This window comes from Cydia amplana, chromosome 6, assembly GCF_948474715.1.
Source record: "Cydia amplana chromosome 6, ilCydAmpl1.1, whole genome shotgun sequence".
NCBI classification, from domain to species: Eukaryota; Metazoa; Arthropoda; class Insecta; order Lepidoptera; family Tortricidae; genus Cydia; species Cydia amplana.
The window spans coordinates 11,765,011-11,784,146 of record NC_086074.1 but is presented as its reverse complement, the minus strand read 5'-3'; the positions used below and the strand labels follow the sequence as shown (position 1 = coordinate 11,784,146).

The 19,136-nt window shown below is 35.7% G+C and overlaps 1 protein-coding gene across 1 annotated transcript in view; it reads left to right on the top strand.

The window, feature by feature from the left end:
* Positions 1–19,136, top strand: part of LOC134648924 (speract receptor) — a 60,384-nt gene that overhangs the window by 24,698 nt on the left and 16,550 nt on the right. Inside the window, exons 8-13 of the mRNA XM_063503546.1 lie at positions 3,952–4,190; positions 6,090–6,235; positions 11,176–11,293; positions 13,902–13,992; positions 16,248–16,424; positions 17,898–18,136. Of these exons, the coding sequence (XP_063359616.1) occupies positions 3,952–4,190; positions 6,090–6,235; positions 11,176–11,293; positions 13,902–13,992; positions 16,248–16,424; positions 17,898–18,136 (1,010 nt within the window). The remainder of the gene's footprint in view (positions 1–3,951; positions 4,191–6,089; positions 6,236–11,175; positions 11,294–13,901; positions 13,993–16,247; positions 16,425–17,897; positions 18,137–19,136) is intronic.

Below are 19,136 nucleotides of genomic sequence, written 5' to 3'. Positions count from 1 at the left end.
TAAATCTTCCAATATTTTAATCTATTTGGGGAAAATAATTAATGTAAAATTTTATCTCTATTTTTATTTATGAAGTTCTGGTTTTCTGATGTAAAGACGAGGTACTGAGTATTACAATCATGTTTCTAAGGTATTTACACAATAAAATCATAAATATCAAGTTGGGATTAGTAGGGAACACAGTCTATTCGGAGATAGAAAATCGATGACTAGCTGTTTTAGGGAACCTTTGGCAGGCAAGAGTAATCCAAAGGAAGATTTGAGTGAAATAATGCTCATCTTGATATTTCAGTCTCATAAAATTTAGTATATAGTTTAACAAATAAACTTAGTACTTCGTTCATACTTCTAAAAAACTAGAAATACAGTTTATATTTTAGTTCTGGGGAATGGAAATGGGATTCGCATCCCTAGTTTTTGAAATAAAAAAGAATAGTAATTTTGATGACTGATGGATACTTTGACACTTCTTTCCATAGCCATCTAGGTACGCATAGGTTCCGAAGTGTTGGTCATAGCCCGTCTGGCTAAAGAGGTAGGGTAGGAGTTCCAATTGACCTTGCTGATTGGACTAGGAGCCCCCAATCCTGCATCGAGCGTATGGGTAGCATATTTCGAATAGAAGCTGGTAGATAATAATATTAAATGCTAGGGTGTAAATGGGCTTACCCCAGGAGTGCTACTCATATGTTATCCCGGAGGCTTAATAGATTGTAGCAGGCTTCTACCAACCCCATTTTTAAACTCATTTTACCAAACATATTTCTTTTATATTCATATTATCATATATGCTGCATTTACCTAAATAACATTATTTGAAGTAAAATATAACAACATTTACATTACAATAATAAATTCTGGTAACTTTCAGTACTATTTCTGTATTTTAATAAATTATTCTAGTAAGTTACTCGTTAACATCATAATAAATGTGCTTCCAATTTCATAATATATTTTTCCCAAAGTCCAGGTAATTGTAAATAAAATCAGAGTCCAAAATTTAGCTGATACTCATTAAAGAACTTAGGGTACCGCGGTTCACTTCGAGGGGTCCTAACGCTAGACTAGACGATCACGACTAAATCACATGGCCAAATTTCAGGGGTAAATCTAAAGGGGGTGTTTATATTATGGTTAGTATGGGTAAGTAAGTAAGTAGGTAGTGGGAGGTGACAAAGTTAGACCCTTATTTTCACGGGTTCGGATAGGACTAGTGCGTAAGCGAATATCCGAATTCGGTCCGAGTTTTCTAGACCCATATTTTCACGGGTTCGGATCGGATTCGGATCGGACGTAGTTCGAAACCGCTCTAACAGTTAAATTTGTCAGTTGTCTAAAGTGACATAATACTTCTCATTCTCATGTTGGCACGCAGACGAATCAACCTATCATATCCGTATAGAACATAGGTGATGAAGCTCATAGCTTAATTTAAAAAAATTGGGTTATGTAGGTATGGGAGCGATCCATAACGGCTTCGACTAGTACAGAACCAATCATTTGATAAAGCGTTAGCCCTAATGAGCGCATACAAACTACTTTGTAGGTAATTTTTACATACTTAAATTAAATACCGATACCAAATACCAACCTTTTAGCGCATACACCCTCCGGGCCGGGCCTACGCTCGTATTTCCATAAGATACATTTGTGTAGGATCCCCTTTGTAGCTCGAGTTGCGACGGAACTCGCCTTCGAGGCTTTACGGCCCATTTATTATCTATAATAGAAAACAACCGGGATCGCTAAGTTATAAAATTCTCTCTGGAACTACATAAGCTGTTTCATATCAGTGTTTATGCTGCTTTTACATGAAATTTACTCTCTTCCTGAAAATGTTGTATGGTAAATAGAGCATTTTATATAGGTACCTAACAATGTCAGTATAGGTATATCTAGAACTTGCAGTTTATTATTATTTTCAGACCGTAACCAGTAACCAAGTTACGTAAAAAATGCCAAAAATAGATAAAAGAGAAAAAAAGTATATGGTATACAGACTGTTGATTTAATTTTGATAATATTTTTGAAGTGAAAACTTCTTTAGCGGCGCTGGGCACTTTTTGAGATGGGGAAAAATGATAAACTCGAGACAGCGTAAGGCGATCACGTGACCGTAAGCCCCGTAAGGTGGCCACTCATAATTTAAATGGCATTTAGATCAATAAAGAAAAACTCAATGTTATTAGACATTTATGTTGCGGACTCCTTTTCAAGACTCTTTACCTATGGTCAAATAACTTGACGTTGTCATGGCAGTATGTAAATAAACATGTCAATGAAAAAGTGTGATCTTGTTTGAGAATGATAATAATATATAATAAATAAATAGAATACCTCCGCTAAACGTATGTATCGTGTTACCGGGCGTCGGTAACATAGTGAGGTGAGTTTTCACTTCTATCGGCACTCCCGGAGTGCAACCGTTGTTTTTTTACGTTTTATTTTGCCTCAATATATTTTCCCACAAACGTATTTAATTTTTGTTAATCCTACTTTATTAATTTAGTTCTATGCTCCTGTTTATAATTACATATACGAATTTACTTATAGGAATATAGGTCGGTCGGTACTAGTCCGCAGTTAAGGATTAGCTTCAATATACATAAGATTAACCGCTAAGTACCTATACGTATCAATCACCAGGCTTGAAGGCATCACGGATCACACAAATTTGCTAATGTAATCACACGCTCGCCTTACCAGTGTATATCAGAACTTTATTGAGTGTATTTTCCTACAATCGCTCTTGGATCGAGTAGTAAAAACAGACAATATTCTACTTGTTAATCGCGCTTACATTAAGTTTGTATAGTTTTATTATCTTAAATGACTGAGATCATACAGTAGCCGATATATGCATGTATAAGGATTATTTCGATACAACTTTCCTTTAAGTCTAAAGAAGGGGATTGTCACTTACCGCGGGGTTTTTCGCACACATATTCGTATCTAATGCGAACATAGTAAGTGCATTTCAAAAATTGCAAGTAGGTATACATTTATGGATGAAATACTTGGTTAAATCAGAATGCCCTTTTCTTACCACTTATGAGTTCGCGACAAGCTTTAATATCTCTTGAAGCGTGGACGTTAGTCTGAGGGACGTGCTCGCCATTTTAAATAAATAGAGCAGTTTGCATCTAATGCTACGGGTGGTACCTACCGGTAGCTACATATCGATAAATGTATAAGATTGTGCATGTGCATTCATTGGTTTCTATGCAGTTATTAACTTATCATTTATAATTTATCTATAAAAAAAATATACTTAATAAAATTATTCTGTCAAAACATAATCAATATTTACATGTAGGTACTTAGATTTATATAATTAATTGATATATATAAAAAATTTTAATCCTCTTGTGGTCGCCAATGACCTTGTTGTTAAAAAGGGACCTTAGTATAAAAAAAAAAAAAAATGTAGGTGCGTAATCATTTAAATTGTAGTTATGTTAAATTAGGAAATGATTAACCTTTAGGTTCATCAGTATTTTTTTGTAATCATTAAGAAAGGGAGTAATTTTTAAATAATTAAATATAAATAAAATAAAAAGCTTATACTTCAGGCAGTTAATAAATAATAAGTTAATAAAAGCAGACACCCATAATGCATACAAAAATTAAAACTAATTTAAAACTAACTAATTGACACTGTAAAGGTGTGTGCCACTCGTGTTAAAAATAAAAATGTTAAAAATAAATCTAGTTAGTAAAATAGAAAATAGTTTTACCCTGATGGTAAATTTAACTAGGTATAATGTATAACTGGTATTCACTTCAACTTTTTATGAGCTTTCCCGATTTGCTCGTGACGTCGTCACTTTTCTATATTTAGTGTCCATAACACAATTGACATATGCTCTCAACAAAATTTGTCGAATCTACCTTATAATCTGAAAACCACGAATACTCGACGCCCTTACCTTACAAAGCATATATCAACAGGTGAATACGCCGCCATCGGTGTGGACGTGGACATGTACACGAAGGAGCGAGCCCGGCAGTACCTCACGGGCCCCGTGAGCAACGATCATCCTCCTCTTCGCATCTTTCGTTCCTTCCTCTCGGTGGCACCCAGCTCACCTTCGCCCTCCTACCCTAAATTCGCGGCCGAAGTTAACAGGAGACTTCAGATGCCACCGTTCAATTTTGCAAATCCACTGATGGGTTTCGGTGGTAAAGTCGTAAGTAATAACAATCATAAAATTATGACTAAAATACGTCCACTTCCACTCTTTGCTTCGACCTTTTCTGTCTATCCCTTTGCTCTCGAGGTCCAAATTTGACTGTGACTTCATCCAAATCATAAGAAACTGCATGCTGATAAATTCCGGTGTCGTTAAAGTTATAATTATAGGTACCATTCTAAAAAAAAAAAAATTCTCAAGTGATAGGAATATAAATGTAGATAGGAATATTGATTTACCTACGAAGGGTATACAAAGGGATCACAAACCCAGTGTTATACGTAGTCTCTCTTTTGTATGTATAAAATAAAATAAACTATCGCTACAAATTCAATGCTTGCAATACACAGGTATATACTTACTTGTGACTTGAACTGTTTCTTTATTCTTCAGAAAGTTATATTTTCTGAACGCATATAGCATGTATTTGCTACTTTACAGCACGTGTAAAACTTATATTCTCCAAGATTGCTCGTAAAATGACAAGGTACAAACAGGCAGACTGCTACTGAATTACAAAACAAAACAATTAAGAAACTTTTAAAAATTGTCTCTTGGAATTGCAAAATACAAAATTGGACCACTATAAAAGCAATAAACATTATTCATGTCTTCCTTGACAGACATACACTTCTAAAAACTTTATTATTGAACCCGTTTGAAACGATCATGCAAAACAAGATCTCTCAATCGTATATTGCGTGATCGTAAACGTAAAATCAACTCATATTGAGGGCACCGTTGTAAATCTGTATCTGAACATCAGTAAGGCGGCAATCGTACAGAATATCATGTTAAACCTTCAATATAAATGCAAGAGAGACAACAATAAATTAAGTAACACTCAAATAACCTTGTATATATGTAAAAAGGAGGACATCATTCAGCTAATCATTTGTTAACATCAATGTAACGACTACCCTTAAACTGCCTATATGAAGACCGCGGGATAAAATATAACTCATAGATTGTAGGATGGGGAGAGTTGTTGTAATGGGGGAAATCCAATTACATAGCCAGTACCTAAATAACAATAAATTAGAATTTATGTGGGGCTAGCCTGTGATTCCTAAAATAATATTTTTTCATGGCCCGACCGCGGCAAATGACGCGTTACTAATAGTGTTCCGGGACGTTTGAAGATTCAGCTTGGATCAGAATCGCACATATTTTCTGAACATGAAACGTGAACTGCTAAAAGCTTATGAAGCCTCGAAAATATTCGAAGCTTCGTGAGATTTGTCTATTTTTATTACAAATTCCTAAGGCCTTTACAGCTTAAATGCGTATACTCGCCTACGACCAAAAACAAATACGCAAGTTTCCCAATTTTCTCTGGCGGCGTTTCGTTTGATTTTTATAAAGCTTCTATGATCAGTGTTTGTGTTCGGATATTGAAAATCCCGGAGATCGGAGATACTTAAAACAATTAGGATTTATCTATTTTTATCATTCATTCATAATAATTAAATAAACATGTAGAGTCTTTGCGGAAAGAGAAAAGTCGTGGAATGTATGGGGCCCAATACATTCCACGACTCTTCTCTTTCCGAACAGACTCTATTCAAATAAATACTCTACAACTCATATACTCTGGGCTAAATTTAGAGGAACGCAAAAAAAGGTTTCATTAAGTACTGGATTACAGCACCTAAAGTAATTTCAAAATTAATCATTTTACATGACGAGTAGGTAGTAAGTATCTACAATAAAAATCCGTAAAGTAAAAAAAAATTGGTAAACTGGCAACAAATCAGTATGGTCCTTCGAACCGGATTAAGGACGAGCGCATTATCATGACCACAGCTGCTACTACTACTTACGAATTTGGAGAAAATTATTTTTTAAGATATACAGTACTTAGCAGGTAAAAATTAACTGAAGCGTGTTTTGTAGATCCCAGAGTACGCGGCGTGGCTGCACGACGCAGTGTGGGTATATGCACGCGCGCTGAAAGCAGCGCTACTCGCCGGCGAGGACGTGCGTGACGGCCGTGCGCTCGCCAGGCGGATGCGGAATACGACCTACGAGAGCATCATGGGGTAAGCATATGCAATAAATCTCTGAATACAAATGGTGTGACTGCACGACGCAGTGCGCGCGCTGCTCACCGGCGAGAACGTGCAGGACAGAACACCATCTACAAGAGCATGATGGGGTAAACATGTGCAGTAGATCACTGCGTGTATAATTATACGTGCAGACACACCGTGTACACACGGTACACCGTGTACAGACGTGGTGTGTCTGTGTACGCGAGTTCGGACGCGTGCTCACCAGACAAATGCGGAACACCAGCTACCATCCTGGGGTAAGGGGTATATTAAAGAAGATCTCAGAGTCCGCGGTTTCACGTTTTGACGTAGTCTGGACGCGCGAGCAATAAAAGCACGGCTCTACTCTCCGGGGAAGACAAGTGCGACGAGGGCTAAATACCCACATTTATCCCATTAGTAGGAGATCCCGCATATATGGTCGACCTTCACCGATCTGTCTGACGGATGAAACTTACATATTATGAAAGAAAATATATTCCTGAACATAAATAAATAGGGTTGCCTAAAGAAATATGGTCAAGGCTATTATTAATTAATTTTTGAAAAAAAAATTTTTTCTTCAAATTTTACCGATCTGTCTGACAAACGAAATAAGTTCCAATGGAAAGTATACAACTTGTACAACATAAATCAACTAGGTTGCCTATCTTTTTCCGGTCACTATTATGTGGTTGCCTAGTTTAAACAGGTGAGTTTTTATCAGTTTTTATCGATAATTGCACTCATCTGTCTGACGCTTGAATTATACATCAAAATGATGGTAATTTTATTGCGAATACAGTGGCATAGGGTTGCCTGCGAAAATCCGGTCACAAATAAGGGTTGCCAGGCTTTTAAATAAAATAAGAAGGGAAGACTTTTAGCGATAACTCATAAACGGCTTAACTTATCAAGTTTGTTTTAATTTTGTCTGAATGAGTTTTTTAAGCACTATTTTTATGTTTTTTTTTTCATATTTTTTGGATCGATTTTTCAAAAGTTAGAAGGAATAACCGTTTTTTGTTCTTTTTAAATTGTTATTTCCGAAATGATACACTTTATCAAAAAATATTGTTTGCAGACCCCCATTAAAGACCTATCCAACGACACCCCACACTATCCCTATAGTGTGGATAAAACGATAAAAATAAAATCACATACATTTTGTTTCTTTCAAAGCGATTATTTTTGAAAACATTCACTTAATCAAAAAATGATTTTCTAAGACCCCTATTTATTTTAAAAGACCTATCTAACTATATCCCACATCGTAGGGTTGAAGTGAAAGAAAAAAAACCTCACATACATTTTGTTTCGTTAGAAGCGATTATTTTCGAAAATGTTCACTTTATCAAAAAATGTTTTTTAAAGACTGTTATTCATTTTAAAAGACCTATCCAACGACATTAAGGTTGAAACGAAAAAAAAATCGCCACACACATTTAGTTTCTTTCGAAGCGTTTATTTCCGAAAATTTTCATTTTATCAAAAAATGTCTATAGAAAACCCCCATCTATTTTAAAAGACCTATCCAACGACATCCCACATTATAGACTTGAAACGATGAAAAAAATTTCACACACATTATGTATCTTTTAAAGCGATTATTTCCGAAAATATTCACTTTATCAAAAAATGATTTTCTAAAACCCCTATTAATTTTAAAAGACCTATCCAACGATATCCCACATCATATGGTTGAAACGAAAAAAATAATGCTCACCTACATTTTGTTTCGATAGAAGCGATTATTTTCGAAAATTTTCACTTTATCAAAAAATGTGTAGGGTGTCGTTGGATAAGTCTTTCAAAATAAATAGGGGTCTGCAAACAACATTTTTTGATAAAGTGAATCATTTCGGAAATAATAATTTAGAAAGAACAAAAAACGGTTATTCCTTCTAACTTTTGAAAAATCAATCCAAAAAATATGAAAAAAATCATAAAAATAGTGCTTAAAAAACTCATTCAAACAAAATTAAAACAAACTTGATAAGTTAAGCCGTTTATGAGTTATCGCTAAAAGTCTTCCCTTCTTATTTTATTTAAAAGCCTGGCAACCTTTATTTGTGACCGGATTTTCGCAGACAACCCTATGCCACTGTATTTGCAATAAAATTACCATCATTTTGATGTATAATTCAAGCGTCAGACAGATTGCACGGTCACGTAAATATTTACGCGACCAACTTAAAAGGTATAACATTAGGTTAATAATCGTTTCAGCGCGCATGACTCGATAGTGCAAGATACACCACAATTACCTTAACATACGGCGTAAGCATGACACACGGCGCTATTCATTATATGCGTGCTGAATGAGTTAAGCACGTATTTATTTACAAACAGACTGTTTGTAAACAAATACATTGAAACAGTAAAATATATGTTGTTTAAAACAACATATATTTTACTGCACTTGATGCTACCTACTCCCACAATACTAGCTTTTATAAGCTTAACTTTAATTAATTTTGTCTTTATCTTAGAGTATTTTCGCTTTAGTCTTTATCAGATTAATAATAAACTTTATAATTGATGTACATCTAGATACTGAGTAAATGCTAAATAACAAAACACACGTTCCTACAACTTACTTGTAATTAGAATCGTGTGTTACCCTTCGTGCGATTTTTTGAAATCGATTTCAAAACTAACTAATACGAGTATACCTATGATTGTCCTAAACTTTAACCTGTTGTATAATCAAAAGGCCATGGCAGGATAAGCTAAGTGAATCTGCCCCCAGCGAGTTTTGGCTTGTAATTTTTTTGGATGATGTGGCTTTGTATTGGTAACAAGTATGCAAAATTTGACCCTCCAAGTTTATAGTTTAAAAAAAACGAAATATGATCTTTTTGCAATATTTCTTTTCTAGCCAGCCGATTTTGACGTATAATGTTCATATAGTAAAGACAATTATAATACATTAATTATAGGATATATTGCCATACAAAAAAGAAAAAAGGTATAATTACTTTTTCCAAATTAAAAAAATTATTACTTTCACGTCAGCGACACCTCCAAATTTATCACCAAAGCTAGCCTCTTTAATAAGTTACAAAATAAATGCATTTACTTAATTTTATCTGAGGTAGAACTAGGTGTTTTTTTGACTGAATACATCACTATACATTTTCTATACCTATTTTTGTATGGCAATATATAGCTGGTCAGCCGGCGAAGCGCCAGAACCGACTTTTTTATTACTTTACTTTTTTTAGGAATAAGAAATGGAAATCCTCGACACGTTTCGCTTCTCTCTGCAATTTCAACGAGTTTAGAAAGAAAACAATAGTCACAAAGTTTATATATTTTTATTCAATACAAACAATGCAAAACAAAGGAACATTATACCATAAATACTTATAACAAATATTCACAATATTCAGCTATACATGACGCACCGGACGCACATCAAAATCGGCTGGCTAGAAAAAAAAAATATTGCAAAAAGATCATATTTCTTTTTTTTTAACCCTAAAATTTTACATACTTGTTACCAATACAAAGCCACATCATCGAAAAAAATTACAAGCCAAAACTCGCTGGGGGCAGATTCACTTAGCTTATCCTGCCATGGCCTTTGTAAAAAAAATGTGTGCTAATTACAATATTCAGTTCTTAATAAACGAGGTTAGTTTTTTTTATACAAGTATAGGTAATATTTCACAATGTACTATCATCCCTGCACTTTTTCTCTTTAAGTTTGCAAATAACACTTAGTTCATCTGTAGTAACACTTTCTTGGAATGGAATATTCTTGCTTATTAACCCACGCGACAGCGGTGAAGGACAATGTATATTTTATACATACAATGTCAGTGTCTTTCGATTTTACAGTCTCGTGAAAGCCAAGTCATGTATTTATTATAGCTTATACTTGCAATATCAATGCTAACAATACCTAGGTACTCTAAAGAAAAGTAGTAGGTATTTTATATAGACACAAAATGCACTTAGCATGCATGCTTGCATGTAGATAGGAGCAGCTTTCAGATTTGAAGTCTGTTACAAACAATCTGTTAAAGATAAGGGGTGCGTAACGGTCCATATAACAACTTTTGATATATTTTTAGTCGATATAACGATTGAGGGACATAATGCACTTTTGCTATAACAATACAATGGTATATTCTTAGAGAGTCTAACTATCCTAACCTTATTATTAATGTGTGAAATAAACAGTTTAATATTTTTTTTTATCGTCAAGTATAAACTTGTAATATAACAACTTCTAATCTAACATTAACAGCGTATAACGTATATGTGATATAATTATGTTCGATATAACGCTCAGTTGGCATAATGTAGTACTGGTATAATTCGTAATATTTACTACTATTATAACAACCTACGTATTCGAACTTAAGGCAGGCAGACCCTACAGCGCGCGAGCCGAGCGAGCGAAGCGAGCGTGCCGCGGTAGCGGCCGGCGAAGCGCCAGAACCGACTTTTTTATTACTTTACTTTTTTTAGGAATAAGTAATGGAAATCCTCGACACGTTTCGCTTCTCTCTGCAATTTCAACGAGTTTAGAAAGAAAACAATAGTCACAAAGTTTATATATTTTTATTCAATACAAACAATGCAAAAACAAAGGAACATTATACCATAAATACTTATAATAAATATTCATTATATCCAGTAAACGTTATATCGAATAGCTTTTATATCGATTAAACTATACCCCATGTAAATAGTTATTTTGTTGTTATATCAAACGTTCATTATACCGCTTAAGTGATTATACATATACACCATGAAATTATATCAAAAGTTGTTATAAATTTTGAAAATATATCAAAAATTGTTATACGGATCATTACACAGGAATAAGGATATTTTTGAAGATGTGATGCGATACATTTGGTATTTTTATTTAGCTACTTGATTTTACTGTACCTATTATAATTTCATTACTTATTCATTTCATTTTTCGACAGGTATTCTATTCACATGGACGAAAGTGGCGATGCGGAGGGAAATTATACATTGCTGTCTGTCGACCCTTTAGAACCGCCTGGCTTGTACCCACTCGCAGTTCTGCATAAATCTGCGCCGGTAATTATTATATGTAAATACTAGGTACTAGCTTTTTAAACGGTTAGTCGACGAAGAATTGATCTTACGTAGGTACCTACCTACGTCAATTGCATGAACGTGACATGTTATACCTACCTAAATTACTATAATTTATAATACATGTAAATCCACATGTTAGTTTAAATTGTATAGGTATTTTCACGTGAATTGTTCTTTTACTTTTACTTCCGCTATTAAAGTGTCCGGCTAAAAATTGCGGTTTCGGCGAAAAAACTACCGAACTTTTGGCCACTCCAAAACTGTATTTTCGATATTGTCCGGCCCAAGTATCAGTTTCTGTTTCGAAATAAAAATGATGTTTCGCCCGAAGGTTCGGTTTCGGCAAAAAATCCGGTATGAAAGAAGTGGCAAAGTCATCGTATAATTTACTTCACTCTCGTCTTAGGTTTAATCAGTTCAAGCCCTCGCTACACTCAGGATTCTTCGTTTGCTCTAGATTCAAAATTCACCGCTGTTGCCATAAATCAATATATTTGCTCCCACGAGTGATACAATAATCTGCTATTCCAGTCCATTGAATCGGCCCAATTTGGACCGAACAATCCGATTCTGCACATCGTATCTCCCTGTTTACTCCTTGTTTACTTCATGTTTCCTTATACGATACATTATCTAATTAGAAGCCGGCGCCACACTGTTGTAGGTACCTACCTATATTGTAGCATTAAATACATATACCTACTACTTTTGTAACACTTTACCCGATTTTATCTTTTCTTCATTTTGATTAATGAGATCCCATTTCATTTATACGGATAATTCGTGGAAATCGTAATATATTAAAATGTATATGTAGGTACATAAAGACTTATTTTATTCGCATTCTTTCATTTTCGTTTTATGCTCCTTTTAAATTTAACTTTTGGCCGTGTCAGTAACAGTTTTAAGTGGGACTTGGAATGTAATTAATGGAAGAAAACAGTGGGAATCTTGGCTTTAAGAAAAAAATAAGAAAGGTTAGAATTAAAATAATTCCCGGAGCTGAAATCCGAGTATCATCCAAGAGCTCGCATTATTATCATACATTTGCGTTTTATATTGAATCACTGGAACATAATGCGCCATAAACTTTTATCTTCAGCACCAAATGATGCTCATGAGGAATAATATTTCCGATGTTTTCAGAAGCTATTTTATTTAACGGCGGCGAGAAAATATTTTATTTTCTCTAAAAAAAGATGCCGCTTTCTACAAGCAGTTTTCTAGTTTCGCACCGCGTCACCCATATTGTATTTATTAGTAAGAGTATAAACACCATTTACATGATAAGTATTCCAAAATTTTGCGATCTGGGAGAATGCCAAATACCAAATGGGCTTATTTAGAAAGTAACTGTAGTTCCGACGCATAAGTGCATAAATAGTTTGTAGTTGTATACGCACAGAATCCCACAATCGGCACACGTTCGCATAGCGAACCGGGACGTGGTTTGAATACGCGGACTTAACGGTTCTGCCAGAAAGTTTCTTCAGATCTTGGCGCCAGAGATGCACTTTAGTGCCAACTAACATTTTGAATTAAACTCTTGGTCGTTACTTCTTAACATGCAATTAAATTATTTGAACTGTGCTGCATTATACCTAATTGCTTTTAATTTAAATTTTAACCATTTTCTTCTTTTTTTGACTTTATGCGACCATTCGTTACCCAGGACCCAGACCCAAATGATTTGATTCCTAAATTAGGTATGTTTAAGAAAAAAAAATATGATCAATAGTCTTTAGACTAAATAAATAAAATGGTCTTTTGGTTGTAAAGAATCATAAACGTGTTAAAACGCCTCCTTCTTTGGAGTTTGCTAGGTACTGTTAACGAGCGGTAATTAAATCATTACGAGTATAATTACATATGACGCCGTATGGATCTGTTAGTTCGAATACTTATAAACAAACAAAACAAACAAACAATAATTTGTTTGCAAAAAAAGGGTAAATATTACATGTGTTAGTGTAAAATATTGTTTCACCTTTTCTAACTGTTTTAAATAGTATGCAAATGTTACAAGGTTTAATAGGACATAAGTTCTTATTATAATTCTATTATATTCTAAAATACTAACTAACAGCATACATTATGCGAAATGGTAACATCAGTAAAATTAAGCTTTAATTCGGATGCATGAAACTGAGTAACCTAGTTTAAGAAGTTATTGTTAAACATTACTTTGTATGATTCATAAAATCATTTACAGTATAAAAGCAGCGATCAAGGAGCCAATATCTGAGTGTTTTAGAAAATTCCTTGCCCTCAAGTGCTTTAATTTCGACTGGTAACTTATTGTATATTACAATACTCGTATTATAAGCGTTTCTTCTATAAATGTCAGTCATGCACCGCGCTTGATTAAGCATGTTTTTGTATTGCGGTCTAGGATTGCTTGAACAATATATATCCGAACGCTTAACATAATATTCTGGGAACCTCTTAACAAAATTACAAATTTTTAGAATATACATACAAGCTAACGGTAAAATGCTGAGTTTTTTGAAAAGAGGTCGACAGCTGCTACTTATTTGAGCATTAGATATTGCGTAAAATAACCCCAAAATTCCGTTTTTTGGTACAGGAGGTGAGATTTTTACGACCCATGAGTTGGCCTGGTGGTCACGCACCACTTTCTGAGCCTCCTTGCGGGTTCCGTGATGAAAAATGTGCTAGTAAGTACCAAAACTTTGAACCCCTCAACCACATGAAAATTGAGGTACCTTTTCCTTAGTAATTATTCATTACACTTCGTACTTATTGTGTTTTACTTGGTGTATAAAGATTAAGATGAAGAAAATTATGATATGAGAGAAGCTTTACGTTTATATATAAAATAGTAGGTAAATAGCAGCCACTCAACCACCGATAATTTCCAACTGATGTAGGTACACGATTTTTACGTTAGCCCTAATGTCGAAATTGTGTAAGCAGCTAAAAGAATCAGCAAGTGGGCTGGAATAGTTCTAATGGACGTCGATGGCAGCGGTCGTCGCCATTTTGTTTGCGGAAAAAACTAATAGGTTTTGGTGGCTGGAGCTGGCATTAAGAGCAAGAGGTTGGGAGCAGTGTAGCAGTCGTATAGTCATCGTAAAAGCGTCGTAACGGCGGTGACAGCGAGTGGAAAGCCATCGCTGGCACGCGACTCCCGCTGGGCGGCCGCGACCACGTCCGTCTAAATGGCTCTAGGTACAGTTCGAACCACGTACCTCTAGGTACTAAGTTGGCTATTAATAGCTTTGTCGTTCCCTTTTATCTTATAACCATTTTAATAAAGTAGCATTTGAGTTGAACTAAGATGAACTTTTATAAAAAAATTTTTTTTTCATATTTTCACACGTTCATTGTCTTTTTACTCCCAAAACATACTACATAGAAAATAAATATAAACTACTATTAACAAATTCTACTGAAACAAGGGTCAGTTACGTCACTTAGGTATCTACTAGGTAAATTTGTATTTTACAATAATTGTTAGTCAACTTGTATTTATCAAAGCACCTTTCCTTAACTTCCTCCGTGGATAACAGATAACATAACATAATAGTCTCTGTCCTATAATAGCATTTTACGCACACCATAAAAAGTCGACCGGGCATCGCCAGCAAGACGTGATTTAATTATTCCGCGCTACGATAACGCGTCCCTATGTTCCCAGCATGGGCTCAAAGACAGATTTCCCGGTTACGGCGCTTTGTTCCCGCTCTTCCAATTTAATGGCTCAAGTCGCCCTTAGCCCACTTTATATCATCTTGTCTCACAGAAATCCTCGCAGATCCTGCTACAAATTGAATCGAAACGCTTTATAAAGCTCGCGCTAAACGTTTGCCCGGATAGAGGACCCCGCGAAGAAACTTGTTAAAAAAATCTGTCGCGTTTGTTAGAGGCATCTTTTATTCATGTTCAATAAATCTCTGTCATTTTACTTCGCGTAATGTTGCGACAGTTCCTGCCATTCCCATGTTCGCGGATTAAAAATTAATGATACTTCTACTTGCTAGTTCCTACGCGTGCGGATTTCCTGAATACTTATAAGCTACTTTGGTAAAGTGTGACATTGACGATGTGATATCGTTAAACTTAAGTAATGTAGGCTGGAACAATTAACTTTTGTGCGTGAACATTTCATATACATACGAGCACCTATCTTCCTCGCTCGGAAACTTTCGTAAATATGTGGGTAGATGCGATAAAATCAAACGATACAGATACATATCGTAGGTACATTTGCCTGCGAGTTCTTTCGAGTTCCATCCACATTCAATTTCGACATATAATATAATATATAGTAATTGTTTTCTCTGTTACGTACCTTCATACGTAAATTCTTGAGGCAGGCTTGCTGCTTCCGAGTTGATGAGGTACGAAGGGTGCAAAATAAGTAGGTAGGTACCACAGTACAGTAACCATCAGATATATCGAGGCGGCCGCAGTACTCAAAAATATCTGAACACGCACTATAACCCCCTGACAATATAGGCGTGACCAGATATTTGTGAGCACTTTGGCAGATTCCGATATATTTTATGGTGACTTTACAAGGACTGAGTGTGAGCGGTGACCCAGGTTTCATTTAGGAATTCACGTTCCATGTTCCAATTTCGAATGCAACGACCGCTAGTCCTTAGATAGGTACCTACTTATTAAGTATCTAAATAGGTATCGTGTACCTATAGTCAGATCGTCACTTGTTTTTTGTAGATGGACTTCAGAAGGCCTATCCAAGATGACAATCGACCATCAACAAATGTCAAACGAAACTAAAGTTGGTCAAGCAGATCTTGTCAGTAGAAAAAGGCGGCAAATTTGAAAAATGTAGGCGCGAAGGGATATCGTCCCATGGAAAATTTGAATTTCTTGCCTTTTTCTACTGACAAGATTTGCTTGACCGTCTATATTTGTACAGTACTAACACTCCTGCCCTCGTCAGGTCACGTGGGCGCCTGGACCCTCGGCGCAGCTGGCGGCGCCCTAGCCCTGCTGGCGCTGGCAGCGTTGGCGCTGTACCGCGGCTGGCGATACGAGCAAGAGCTGGACTCGCTTCTGTGGAAAATCGACTTTAGGGACCTCCATCTGCCCGACAAGGAACAGCGCACCAACAAACTGAGTAGGTAAAACGAATTTGTAAGTGTTGTTTGCATGCGCTTTACTTCTAGATGTAAGTACCTAATTATTTTCCCTCCTTGTGAATTTAATAATCTTACCGAGAATGCTGTCGCGTTTAAATCATGTGTAAGGGCTGAGTGGACGCTCGAGTTGGGCGTGCAGCGTGGCGTCGGGCCTCTTGCATTTGTTTAACATGCACGCCGCACGCCCCGCCCCGCTGCACGCCCAACTCGAGCGTCCACTCAGGCCTTACACTTACACTTTGTGCTATGAGACGGGACATGTTTTTTTTATCAATTCGAAGAAATAAACAGGTAAACTAAATTTATGTTTTAGATATGATAATTATAGGTACGTTTTTCCTGTGGGAAAAATATTTTTAAACCGACTAATAAACCCCAGAAGTGTTCTTTAATACGTTATTAATTGATGATGAAAACAAGGAATCATATTGTAATATTTCTATTAAACTTCAATTAAACTGAGCTTATGCTACGTAAGTTTTAGATTTAGAACATAGGTACCAACTAACTTTAGACCTACATTCCTATCACTTACAGAAGCAAATCTAATACTTCGATTTTAATTCGCAATAATCAGCAGTTTACAATAAATATTAAGATTTAAAACCAAGCGGGTCCATTCATTCAAGCCTTGTTACACAAGTTCACTGTTTAGCTTACCAAAGGCTTTCTTGGAAAGTTCCGGAACTCTGCTGACACGTTGAACCGTATTGGGTCAAAACGGCTGAATCATGTAAATCGGAATTTATGTTTTTTCCGGAGAGGATCCACATCAATAACAATGTTGATTCACCATTATGGGAACAGGCGGTGACTTAATACTCGTATTACTACGAGTTTGTACTTTACAACTATACTAACTTACAATTTATTAATCTCTTAAATACATACTAGAAATAGAAGAATGACGGTATGCGATTTAATAATCATGACCTCATTAATGGTAAAGAAACAAAATACTTGGAACAAACCGTTTAAGTCTCTGCAACTAACTTAATGTAAACGAAATATTCTTCAGCTTCGAGCTAGCTTCGGTAGCTCACATGGTTCGAATCTGTGACGTGACTGGACTCGTATTAGTACTCATACTGTGTGAAAGTGACTGGACTACATAGAATTTCGATTGGTCGAAGGTTTTAATCCAGGCCGAAGTTGTTGAAGAGAAGGCAACTACCTAATTATCCCCTTTAATTTTAACTAGATGCACTAAAGGCTGGCTGCACTTCCTCTGCCAACATCATCGTAAATCGTTAAAAAATCGTATGAAAAGTTTAACGGATTTCTATGGGATGACTGCCGTCGCCAACATTGATTTATGCACGGTGGAAACCGCCCATAGCATTGCCTTTATTAATTAATGTCAACAATCATATGAATCATATAATTACTTTGCATTTAGATAATAACAATCCATGTTAGCAAGTTGGTCAGAGCCTATTTTTTCCAGCAAGATAGCAGCGCGACCGGCAACGGGAACCCAACGGTCATAGTTGCCAACCCTGAGAAGAATGGCAGTACAGGCGGCGTTCGCTCCAGCCAGGTTTCGCTGAGCTCCAACCCTGACCTGGACTTTCGTTATTCGGCCATCTTTACTGAGGTTGCGCTGTACCGTGGACGCCTGCTTGCCGTCAAGAGAATCCGCAGACACCATATCGACATTACGAGGGAAATCAAGAAGGAACTTAAAACCGTAAGTCACAATTTAACTTAACTAACTATATCATTAAAAAAAAAGTTTTTGAATAAATCTTTTTCTATTCTATTCTATTCTATTCTATTCATTGACAAATAGAACAGAATGAAGGATAGGTAGTTCCTAACAATACACCGTGCCGCTGCTGTACCTACCCGGCTCGAACGCCGATGATAGATCGACCAATTTCTTAAACATTTTCTTGTGCGTTATATAATAGTATTATATAACGCACGAGATATAATAGTATTTGTTAGGTAGTAGGTACTTCATTGTGGAGCGGAAACGCTCGTCTGTATAATATTTATTTAGGATTAGGTACCAACAGATAATACATCTTACATGCTCTTAAATCTATATAACAGTCATGACTGATGCTTATCTAATTATAGGTAAGCACAACTTATATAAGGTACCTGTGAAAGTGTGAACAATAGGTCTCATGCAGTAAATTTAAACTTAAACTTTGCTTAAAGTCATAAATAATTATTATTTACATAAATAAATACGTCCAACTGCTGGGATCAGGCTTTTTCTCGTACAAAAAGGTTTTTACACTTTTTACATCATTATTTTACGTAATTTAAACCCGTTCCAATCCAATAAAAAATATTCAAACCCTACTGTGACATCAATATCGTTGACATCGTTTTGGTCAAACCATTGAACTAGGTAATTGCGACGCATTTTCTTGTACCTAATGGAATTCTTTATTCCACGATAAAGATTTTCCATTTGCCTATTCGTCTGTAACAAATAAAGTACCTACCCGAATTTCGAATACAGAATGATTCATACAAATGTGGCAGTTGGCTTGCCTTGGGAAGGTTGTAATTTGTACCTAACTAATAGGTACCGTCTCATACTTTCGGTCAAGGAAGCTGTAGAATTTCTAAATTACTTATAGACTTTTTATTTCTCGCTCTCCGTGTATAAACGGCGAAGTACGGAACATTATTCTGATCGTATTTAAGGGGTTCTTTAAAGCAACATACCT